Below are 12,396 nucleotides of genomic sequence, written 5' to 3'. Positions count from 1 at the left end.
TCTGTCCATGTCAAGAACTGTCCATAGTAGGAGCAAATCCCCATTGCAAACCTATCCTGCTCTGGACAGTTCCTAACATGGACAGACAGAGCACTGTGGAAAGACTGGAAAGAACTACACAACTTCCTGTGAAGAATACAACAGCTTATAAGTACCGTAAGGATTAAGATTCTAAATAGAAGTAATTTAAAAATCTATTTAACTTTCTGGCACCAGTTGATATAAAAGTAAATGTTTTCCAGTGGAGTACCCCTTTAAGTAATTCTGGGAGCTGTATATTTAAATGGTGAAAACTTCTTTAACACTTTCCCATTCTGTGGCAACTGGTATATCTGATTATTATACTAGAATTTCTCACAGTGCGCTACAACAGTGGTGTCTGTCACAACTGGCCAAAAACTTACTGGGGGGAGGGGGGAGGTATGGGGGTGACACCATTTTCTACCGCACCGGGTGACACCAACCCTAGCAACGCCACTGGATTTACCTGTTTTGGCGACTGCACATAGACTATATTCCGGTCTCCTTGTGAGGAGGGTATGAAAACTTTTTGGTGTGTGTGGATCTCTTTTCAGGTTGGCCTAAGGCCTATCCGGGGAGAAATGGCGATGTAAAGATGGCAGCAGGGCAGATTGTGAAGGATATGGTAGGTAGTTCCAGAAGTTATTGATAGTGATGGAGGTCGCACTTGACTGGATGAATTATGATGCAGGTAATAGGAGCAGGTTATGGATTTATTGGGACAGAACATTGATCCAGGGATTTATTTTGACATTTGGAGTTGGGAAGGAATTTTTCCCCCGTCATGGGGCGATGGGAATCAGCCTCATAAGGGTTTTTTGCCTTCCTCCGGGTCAGCACAGTAGGGACACAATAGGGATATGGATTGACCTTTATGGACTCTGGTCTTTTACAATCTTATGAACGATGTTATGAAGAAGCAGCGGGTTGTCTCCTTATGGGACACTTTTTGGTTGTGCTCCTAGAACAGGGTTGTACTGTCCACAGCTACTGCAGATGTAACACAGTCACCTATCTAGCTATGTGCGGCCGTACACAAGCGCGTACAACAAGCGCATACACAAGTCTTTATTCTATTCCAGATGGTAAAACTCCTGATATAGATCCTGGAGATCGGGTGGTGATAAAGAGACACAAAGAGTCCTGACCTCCATGTGACCGGCCTTTCCAAGTCCTGCTGACAACAACCACTGCAGTAATAGAAAGGAAAGCCTATGTGGATCCATGCCAGTCCTTGTACCAAAGTGACCTCACCAGATACCACATAAAACACCCGACACTCATCAGGATTTTTACCTCAGGACTAATATTTTTTGGCACCAGAACCCTCACAGATTATTCAATTACTGGTGTATCCTGAGAACTTATGGACAAATTCTGAACGTTTGGCACTTTTGTGTGAAGAATGTGCTGAGTGCGGATGATCCTATATCCACCTGCCTTATAGCTGCACCCACTGCGGTGCCGACACCAAGAACTATTTTCAGTCTAATACACAAGGACCAGGATGTGGAAAACCACCATGTATCACAACATATTCTCCGTATAGGAATCATTATACCACAAACCCTATAATTCTCCGTATAGGAATCATTATACCACAAACCCTATAATTCTCCGTATAGGAATCATTATACCACAAACCCTATAATTCTCCGTATAGGAATCATTATACCACAAACCCTATAATTCTCCGTATAGGAATCATTATACCACAAACCCTACAAACTGTTGACTCCACATCAGGACTCTGGACATGATAAAGAGAGGTGAAATGTCATGTGACCCAGATAATATACCTAGGGGCAAGTAATGGAAAATGATAGAACAAGGTGATACTACAGGGCTCGGCAAAACTGACACAAATTACAAAAAAAAAATGAGATGGAGTGTGACGCTATTATGGTGCCGCCTAGTCACATGACACGTTAGGCTTCTTTCACACTACCGCCATCTTCCTGCCTTCTGACACCCGTTATTCTGCAAAAACAGATCATTAAAAAATAGATACAATAACTGAACATATCGGGTGATAACTGATGCCCAATGTACATTATTATAACGGCATTCTATCAAAATAATTGACATATTCCATCCGTTACTACCCGTTATTTCATCCGTCATGCACTGTTGTAGTTATTTTATGTCCGTTTTAACCCCTTCTGGTTGTGACGCTGTACGGAGCATGCTCAGTAGCAATAAGGGATCATAACGGAATATAAAAATACTGGGTGCTAACGGATGTCATTTGTGAACATTCATCATCCATAGACTTCAATATTAAAATTTTAACGTCTGTTAATCCAACGTTATTTTTGATGGGACAAAAATGAGTGCATGCACCGTTATTTGCCCCGTCAAAAATAACAGACGTTAGTCATAAGGGGACATAACTGATCATGAAGGATGGTCAAAGAATGAATAAAGAATGGACTTACTTAGGGGTACTCCGCCCCTAGACATCTCATCCCATATCCAAAGGATTGGGGATAAGATGACTGGCCCCCTGTGCCACTTTATTTCCCCTGTGACAAATCACCCCTCCCTTTATTACCACCTGTGCCACATCCTTTCCTCTTGATCCCCCTCTGTGCTATTTCATTACCCCTTTATTACCCTTTGTGCATATTCATCACTCCCTCTGCCACTTTATAAAGAGGTGGAGATGAATTTATACAGAAGGTACTAATGGGAGAATGAAATGGCTCAGGGGATCAAGGGGAAATGATGTGGCACAGGGGGTAAGGGGGGGGGATAATCAGGCACAATGCACAGGGGAATAAGATGGCACAGGGTAAAAAAAAGAGAGGGGGGTGATAAATGATACAGGGGGTGATTAAACGACACTGGGAGATTCTACTGTAATATTTTTTTTATTGTGTTTTATAGGTAATTACACTCTGGAGTTAGCACAGGACAGTATTCCGTCATTTAGGAAGAATTTGGAGCCTTTTTCCCAATAGGGGCCATCTCTCAATAATGGACACTTTTATTCCCTGTGAGTGTCCGCTATTGGGAGATTCTACTGTCATCATTCATCCCCCTCCTGTCATCATCCACTGCCACAGACACCCATCCCCCATCATCAACCATCCTCCCTGTCATCATTCACTGACACAAACACCCATTCCCCGTCATCATCCATCCCCCTCCTGTCATCATCCCCCTCGCTTATTGTCTAATCACCTTTTCCTGTTGCCTGTCAGTAGAGAAAGGTACACTCCGTGACATCAGGGGTGTCCTTGCATGGTGGCCTTAATGCGCAGCAGCGACCCTACCCCAGAATCACTATTCCGGGGCCAGCCCAGAGTGGAGAAGGTGGATGGACCAGACCAGCTCACTTTTCCCACTGGTATGCGGACGGTCCCTGCGCAGACAGTCCCTTCAGCTTCCCTACTCTGGATGAGTCCGGGGCCGTCCCGGTAAAGATGGATGGCTCCCCCCCCCCCACCTGAATGGCTGGACTGATGTCACTACTATTTTTTTTTTCACTTGAGTTTAAGCCGAGGGGGACATTTTCTGCACAAAAAAAAGGTGCTTATACTCGAGTATATATGGCAATCGAAATAACCTGCCAGAAAGATTGAATTTTCAAGCTGGACCACTATATATATATGAATACAGGGGGAGGAGCCACGTGAGCGCTAGAGATAAATCCGCACTGTTCTTCAGAGAGTTGGATATTCAGCTCCTCTTCTCATATAAGATGCATTTTGGTTACTATTAGGAGCAGAAGAAATCAGATAAGAATAAAGCTTAGATATTATTATTATTTAGGGAATAAATACAATCTCTCTAACCAATTTCAGGGACGTATGTTAGTATAACGCTTAAAACATTGGAGAGTAAAGATAAATTTACTTATAAAACCCCAGAAAGCCTGAGATTCCTCTATGGCCAAAGTCTTAGTAGAAGAATATAAATCTCGTAACGTAAAAGAATGTAAACGTTCCCACAAAGGGGAAGAGGGAAAATGTGTTTAGTAATAACCATAGGGAATAAAGAAAGTGGGGTTAGGGGGGAAGGGAAATCAGAATCAGTCGTAGAGCAGTCTCGTAATACCGACAAAGTTATATATAAAAGAGGAAAGAACTAGAGAGGCCAAGGAGGAGTGCGGGGGCCACAAAATGGGCCCTATAGAAGGAGGGACTGAGGAGAATTCCATATCCACATGAGGAGGAATATAAAGGGGAGGATGAGAAAAAGAAGAGCGAACGAGCTCTAATAATCCAGAGGAAGGAAAAGCTTTATAATAAGTGTGTAAATCCGGAAACACAAAACCGCCGTCTAATGTCTTCAGGGTGAGCGTCTATACGGGACACGTGGTCTCTTCTGAATCCTAACAAAATTACTAAATAACCATCGGATAGAAGAAAAATAACAATTCCGTACTATGATAGGGACGGACTGTAAAAATATAAAATATTATTGGTAAATATAAGATTTAAGAACCTTTTTCCTTCCAATCCACGACATATATGGGAATTTACGAGCGTGTAACTGGGTCTTCAATCCGTGTAATAATGGCGCAAAGTGTGAAGTAAAGAGATCTTGTACCAGATGTGATCAGATCTCTAGGGATTTTATACCCCGGGAAGGACAAAGAAAAGGAAAAGAATTACACCGATGTTTACTGAACCCGGGGGACGCTGAGATATTGACGACTTCTCATATAGAAAAATGGATTTTATGATCTGAGACCGAAAATAGACGTCAAGACGGGAAACGCTGGTCTAGGGTTTGTGATAAATAAAAGTATCTGCAGCGTCTTATGTTCAGAAGAGACGATCTTCAAGGGAGACGCGCGGATCCTGTCTGATGCCTTGAATTAAAGTCTCTATAATCATAATGAGAAGGGGGCGGGGACAACACTGACGCGTTACATTCCCTATATACAACCTCAGGGACAATATTACATTTATTATAAGTCCAGTGTGCAGAGATGAATATAAGAATAATAAATCATATAAGAAAAAACTTTTATTAACTCCTTAACGACGCAGGACGTATATTTACGTCCTGCGATATAACGTGGGGTCACGCGGTGACCCAGCGTCATATCGCGTCGGTCCCGGCGGCCATCAGCGGCCGGGACCCGCAGCTAATACAGGACATCACCGATCTCGGTGATGCCTTGTATTAACCCTTCAGACGCGGCAATCAAAGTTGACCGCCGCTTCCCGAACAGCTTACAAAACACCTGGAGGGTCCCTACCTGCCTCCTCTGTGTCCGATTGGCGAATGACTGCTCCATGCCTGAGATCCAGGCAGGAGCAGTCAAGCGCTGATAACGCTGATCAATGGCATGTTAATACACGCCAGTGATCAGCGTAAAAGGTCAGTGCGTGCAGTGTTATAGGTCCCTATGGGAGCTATAATACTGCAAAAAAAAAGTGAAAAAAAAAAAAAGTTAATAAAGGTAATTTAACCCTTTCCCTAATAAAAGTTTGAATCACCCCCCTTTTCCCATTATAAAAAAAAAAGTGTAAGTAAAAATAAACATATGTGACATCACCGAGTGCGTAAATGTCCGAACTATAAAAATTTATTGTTAATTAAACCGCACGGTCAATGGCGTATGCGCAAAAAATTCCAAACTCCAAAATAGCGTATTTTTGGTCGCTTTTTATCCCATTAAAAATTGATTAAAAAGCCATAAAAAAAAAAAAAAGTACCTATAAAAACTTCAGATCACGGCACAAAAAATTAGCCCTCATACCGCCCCATATACAGAAAAATTAAAAAGTTATAGGGGTCAGAAGGGGACATTTTTAAACGTATAAATTTCCGTGCATGAAGTTATGATTTTTTCCAGAAGTACAAAATCCAACCTATATAAGTAGGGGATCATTTTAACCGTATGGACCTACAGAATAAAGAGAAGGGGTCATTTTTACCAAAAAGTGCACTGCGTAGAAACGGAAGCCCCCAAAAGTTACAAAATGGTGTTTTTTCTTAAATTTTGTCGCACAATGATTTTTTTTTCCCTTTCGCCGTGGATTTTTGGGTAAAATGACTGATGTCACTGCAAAGTAGAATTGGTGGTTCAAAAAATAATCCATAATATGGAATTTTAGGTGGAAAATTGAAAGGGTTATGATTTTTAAAAGGTAAGGAGGAAAAAACGAAAATGCAAAAACTGAAAAACGCTGAGTCCTTAAGGGGGTTAAAGGGGTACTCCGGTGGAATTATTATTTTTTTTAATCAACTGGTCCCAGAAAGTTAAACAGATTTGTATATTACTTATATTAAAAAATCTTAATTCTTCCAGTACTTATTAGCTGCTGAATACTATAGAGGAAATTATTTTGTTTTTGGAACACAGAGCTCTCTGCTGACATCATGACCACAGTGCTCTCTGCTGACATCTCTGTCCATTTTAGGAACTGTCCAGAGCAGCATATGTTAGCTATGGGGATTTTCTCCTACTCTGGACAGTTCATAAAATGAACAGAGATGTCAGCAGAGAGCACTGTGGTCGTGATGTCAACAGAGAGCTCTGTGTTCCAAAAAGAAAAGAATTTCCTCTGTAGTGTTCAGCAGCTAATAAGTAATGGAAGGATTACAATTTTTATATCAAAATAATTTACAAATCTGTTTAACTTTCTGGCACCAGTTGATTTAAAAAAAAAGTTTTCCACCGGAGTACCCCTTTAATAATTGGTAACAAGTTTGGAAATGCAGTATATGATATGTATAAATGTCAGATATCCTATGTACATGGATAATATATAGATGTGTTATCTGCATCATTTATTGCTCTGAATTGGCTTCTCCCCTGTGTGAGTTCTTTGATGTACAACAAGGTCTGATTTCCGAGTAAAACATTTACCACATTCTAAACATGAAAATGGCTTCTCCCCTGTGTGAGTTCTTTGATGTCTAAGAAGACTTGATTTGTCAGGAAAACACTTTCTACATTCTGAACATGAATATGGTCTCTCCCCTGTGTGAGTTCTTTGATGTCGAGTAACATCTGATTTCCAAGTAAAACATTTCCCACATTGTGAACATAAAAATGGCTTCTCCCCTGTGTGAGTTCTTTGATGTACAACAAGACCTGTTTTATTAGTAAAACTTTTCTCACATTCTGAACATGAAAATAGCTTGTCCGTCCTGTGAGTGCTTTGATGTTGAACAAGATTTTTTTTCCCAGGAAAACATTTTCCACATTCTGAACATGAAAATGGCTTCACCCCTGTGTGAGTTCTTTGATGTACAACAAGACCTGATTCATTAGTAAAACATTTCTCACATTCTGAACATGAAAATGGCTTCACCCCTGTGTGAGTTCTTTGATGTACAACAAGACCTGATTCATTAGTAAAACATTTCTCACATTCTGAACATGAAAATAGTTTCTCCGCTGTGTGAGTTCTTTCATGTCGAGTAACACCTGATTTCGAAGTAAAACATTTCCCACATTCTGAACATGAAAATGGCTTTTCCCCTGTGTGAGTTCTTTGATGTTGAACAAGAATTGATTTGTCATTAAAACATTTTCCACATACTGAACATGAAAATGGCTTCTCCCCTGTGTGAGTTCTTTTATGTTGAACAAGATGTGATTTCTTAATAAAACATTTCCCGCATTCTGAGCATGAATATGGATTATCCCCTGTGTGAATTCTTTGATGCTGAAGAAAAGTTGATTTCCGAGTAAAACATTTCCCACATTTTAAACATGAAAATTCCCCTGTGTGAGTTCTTTGATGTCTACGAAGACTTGATTTGTCAGTAAAACACTTTCTACATTCTGAACATGAAAATGGCTTCTCTCCTGTGTGAGTTATTTGATGTCTAAGAAGATGTGATTTGTCAGTAAAACATTTCCCACATACTGAGCATGAATATGGTTTCTTTCCTGTATGAGCTCGTTGATGTCCAACACCCCTTCTGTGACCTTTATTTTGCTGACCATCCTGTGATGACTGAGAAGACAGGACCTGTATATAAGGATGAGATGACAGATCTTGGCTGTGAAGGGCTGAGGGTGTATCTGGGATAATGGAATGTTCTTCATATGTATCTTGTGTGATATCATCATCTGCTTTATAATCTGAAGATATAAGATTCTCCTCTGATCTCCTGCTACAAGAATCTGCAGAGAATAACACAGATTTTATTATCAGTATTAACCCCGTAACAACCCAGGACCTTTAAGCTTTTGTGTTTTCCTTTTTTCCTCCTCTCCTCATAGCCATAACTCTTATTTTCCCATCTACATTGCATTTTAGAGCTTGTTTTTTGTGGGACGGATCTTACATTGTATCAATGAGCATTAATATATAAGTCAGGAGTGGTACTTGGGGAAGGCGGTGGCGGGCACTTTGGGGAGGCTTAGACTGCCAAACTAACGGTGTTGTGGCCTCGGATTGTCTTCGGCTGTGGGGTGACCTTGTGACCTATCTTTGTTTACTTACTGATTTGCCTGATGTCGATGCCTATAAGCTCGTAAGTGACATGATGTCTATTCTCTTTGGGCGGGTGGGGAGGGTGGGGGTTCAATGGCTAATTTTCTACGTTGATCGTTGCACCATTGTTTATTATTATGGTTTCCATGACTGTTTCATTTATGCATCAGGAGCTTGTATCCTGTCGAAATTTGTAAAATGTTTGAAAAAGCAAATAAAGATATACTTAAAAAAAAAAAAAAAAAAATATATATATATATATATATATATATATATATATATATATATGTGTGTGTATGTCCGGTCCATACAATCACAGCGATATCTAATTTGCATAGTTTTTGTTACACTTTACTACTTTTTGAAAACAATTACAATAAAAATAGCTTTTACATTTTTACAACAAAAAAGTTCAAATATTATTGGAGGGGTTAATTAAAAAATTTTTAAAACATCTTTTGAATGTTTTTTTTTTTTTTAAGACTTTTTGGTCCCTCTATAGGACTTGGAGTCATTGGATTGCTCATACTTGGAGTCATTGGATTGCTCATACAGATCAGTGCAGTACATATTTACTTCTTGCCTTCAAAAAATCCTAACTCTTTTATATTTTCATAATTTTTATTGATACCATATTTGCTTATATAAAACTTTTAATACATTTTTTATAAAAAAATTTTTGAATAAAATGTTATAAAAAAGCTGCTATTTTGGACTTTTTTTTTTTTTTTTACGTTCACCGTACGGTATCATTAACATTTTATTTGAATAGTTTGGATATTTATGCACGTGGCGATACCAAATATGTATCCCCAAATTTTTTTTTTTACACTTTTTGGGGGTGAAATAGGGAAAATTGGACAATTTACGTTTTTATTGGGGGAGGGGGTTTTTCAAATATTTTTTACTTTTATTTTTACACTTTAATAGTCCCCATAGGAGACTATTTATAGCAATCATTCGATTGCTAATACTGTTCAGTGCTATGTATAGGACATAGCACTGATCAGTGTTATCGGTCATCTTCTGCTCAATCGCAGACCAGAGCAGAAGACGCCGTGAAGGCAGCAGAGGCAGGTGAGGGGACCTCCGTCTGATGTTCTGGATGATTGGATGGCCGCGGCAGTGCTGCAGCCGATCTGATCATCCATTTTCATGTCCGCAATGCTGCAGATGCCGTGATCTGTATTGATCACGGCATCTGAGGGGTTAATGGCGGACATCCGTGTTATCGCGGATGTCCGCCATTACCGGCGGGTCCCTGGCTGCGATCAACAGCGGGACCTGCCGTGCATGATCCGGGCATCGCTGCGATGCCCGCGGTTATGTAAAGGACGTAAATGTACATCCTGGTGCGTTAAGTTCCAGTTTACCAGGACGTACATTTACGTCCTGCGTCGTTAAGGGCTTAAACTTATTTTACTAAAAAGTGAGTAAAGAGACGTACAGTGTAAGTACAGACCATGGAAGTCTATGACAAAATCCCATTCAGCACAGCATGATGTATACAGAGTGAGGACAGCTGCATAACACAGTCACTGACTACAGACACAATACAACCTAAACCGGGAACCTTAAAGGGGTACTCCGCCTACAGACACAATACAACCTGAACCGGGAACCTTAAGGTCACGTTCACACGTACAGGATCCTGCGCAGATTTGTAACTGCAGATTAGAAGTTGTGCTCAGTCATTTAGTTTACATCGAAATTTGCAGCAGAAGATCCTGTGAAGCAAATCTGCGTACGTAAGAACATACCCTAAAGGGGTACTCCGCCCACAAACATCTTGTCCCCTATCTAAAGGGGATAAGCACCCAGGCAGCACCCAGCGTTCTGAAAGTTTTTTTTACAATGCTTGGTTTGGGAAGCAGTGGTTGTGACGTCATGTCATGCCCCCTCGTGAGGTCACATCACGTTCTCTCCATTCATGTCTATGGGAGGGGGCGTCACATCTCCGGCTGCCCAAACCTAGGGTGCTAAACATACTGTTTAGAATGCAAAGTGCTGCACGCTGATCGCAGGGGGTCCAAGGTGCAGGACCCCCACAATCAGACATCTTATCCCCTATCCTTTGTGATAAGATGTCTGTGGGCGGAGTAACACTTTAAACTTGAGCAGGTAACACCTCCTGAGCCACCACGGATAACACATCATCAAAATACCCATCAGCACTGGAGACCACGAGGACCTGCGTGACCACAGAGGAAATATACCACGATAGGATAATCCTAATCATAGCTTTGTCTTTGTGGAACTCTGGGGATGAAGAAAGCCCACCCAATATCTGTCCCTAGCAGGACCCCAAGTGTTTCCTCACCAGGTTTGGCATGATCCGAGCAAAGGGCCCAATAAAGACACATCCCCTCCCCCCTAATATAATCCTTCTCCTCCACGGAAAGGGGGGTGGTCCTGAGCTGCATTGGTTTCACCCTTTTAGATGATCCAGGAGGCCACAATCTCATCTTGTATAATATCGGAGAGTCCACTAGAGCACGTGTCCACCAGCGCTTCCTTATCCCAGCACACTTCTGCTGCTACAATACACAACTCTATTGAATTCTTGGCCACAGTTCTCGTCCCCTGTTACATGGACATGAGCTGCTCTGCCGCAGAGGGAGAATGGACAGGGAGATGAAATGTCTCTGTAGTCGTAGATAATACGTTTATCAGTCTCCAAAGAGGATTCACCCGGGATAGAGCGTTATCAGTAAGGAGGGAGATCAGGAATCCTACCTTACTTCTATCATTAGGACAGGACTGCGGGACCATTTCCAGATAAATGCCCACTTGGTTCAGGGAGCCTCTACATCCATTAGGATCGCCCCCATAATGCTGGGGAAGCGGGGCAGATCCAGTAAACCCACAGGAGGCAATGGCTTCTATGGCAGCAGAAATAGTTGCCGGAGCAGGAGGGTAGGTGGCTGCCGGTTGAGGCACAGGAGGCTCTAGGGGAGACGTACGATTCTAAAGCGTCTGCATTACAAGTGCCAATTGCTCAATCCTCTGATCCTGCAGATCCATTATAGTGAAAATGTTTGGTGCTGGTGGATTGTCTGCATCATCCGGATTCATGGCCCTTGTGTAATGTCAGGAACCACAAAACCAGATGGAGATGATCAGAACAAATCACCTTTATTATATTCTCAACCGTCTCACATTCTCATCATTTATAGTTTATAATCTGACTGAATAAAGGAATATACAGCAGAAAAGACTGACAGGACACAGGGCTTAAAGGGGTACTCCAGTGGAACACAATTTTATTTAAATGACCCGGTCCCCAAAAGTTTAACAGGTTTCTAAATTACTTTTTATTTAAAAATCTTAACCCTTCCAGTACTTATCAGCTGCTGTATGCTCCAGAGGAAGATGTGTAGTTGTTTTCATTCTGACCACAGTGCTCTCTGCTGCCACCTCTGTCCATGTCAGGAACTGTCCAGAGTGTGAGAAAATCTTCATAGCGAACCTCTCCTGCTCTGGACAGTTCCTGACACGGACAGAGGTGGATAAGAGCTGATAAGTACTGGAAGGCTAAAGATTTTTAAATAGAAGTAATATACAATTCTGAATAACTTTCTAGCACCAGTTGATTAAAAAAAAATAGTTTTCCATCGGAGTACCACTTAAAAAAATTCCATAAAAAATAATTACAGACGGTGACTGAGCAGAATCTGTGACTGATCTCTGCAATTAGTGGTTACTACTCACCTGGGCGGTTACCAGTAGGAATGTCCTCCTTATACTGCTCATCACCGCTCACATCTGTCTCTTCTTCTTCCTTTATGTCTGTAGCATTAATATTGTTCAGATCTTTCCCTGTAGGAACGTCATCCTTATACTGCTCATCACCGCTCACATCTGTCTCTTCTTCTTCCTTCATATCTGTAGCATTAATATTGTTCAGATCTTTTCCTGTTAGAATGTCCTCCTTATACTGTTCATCACTGCTCACATCTGT

General features: G+C 41.2%; 1 protein-coding gene across 1 annotated transcript; it reads right to left on the bottom strand.

Annotated features, from left to right (window-relative positions):
• Nucleotides 1-1,356: 1,356 nt before the first annotated feature.
• Nucleotides 1,357-7,904, bottom strand: LOC130298296 (gastrula zinc finger protein XlCGF17.1-like; the record flags this gene model as incomplete). Its single annotated transcript, XM_056551227.1, has 2 exons — nt 1,357-1,509; nt 7,074-7,904. Coding segments are annotated over 2 exons (984 nt in total), but the record flags the coding sequence as incomplete, so codon positions are not given.
• Nucleotides 7,905-12,396: the final 4,492 nt, after the last annotated feature.

Source organism: Hyla sarda, assembly GCF_029499605.1.
Source record: "Hyla sarda isolate aHylSar1 chromosome 1 unlocalized genomic scaffold, aHylSar1.hap1 SUPER_1_unloc_8, whole genome shotgun sequence".
NCBI classification, from domain to species: Eukaryota; Metazoa; Chordata; class Amphibia; order Anura; family Hylidae; genus Hyla; species Hyla sarda.
This window is presented reverse-complemented; position numbering and strand designations above follow the sequence as displayed.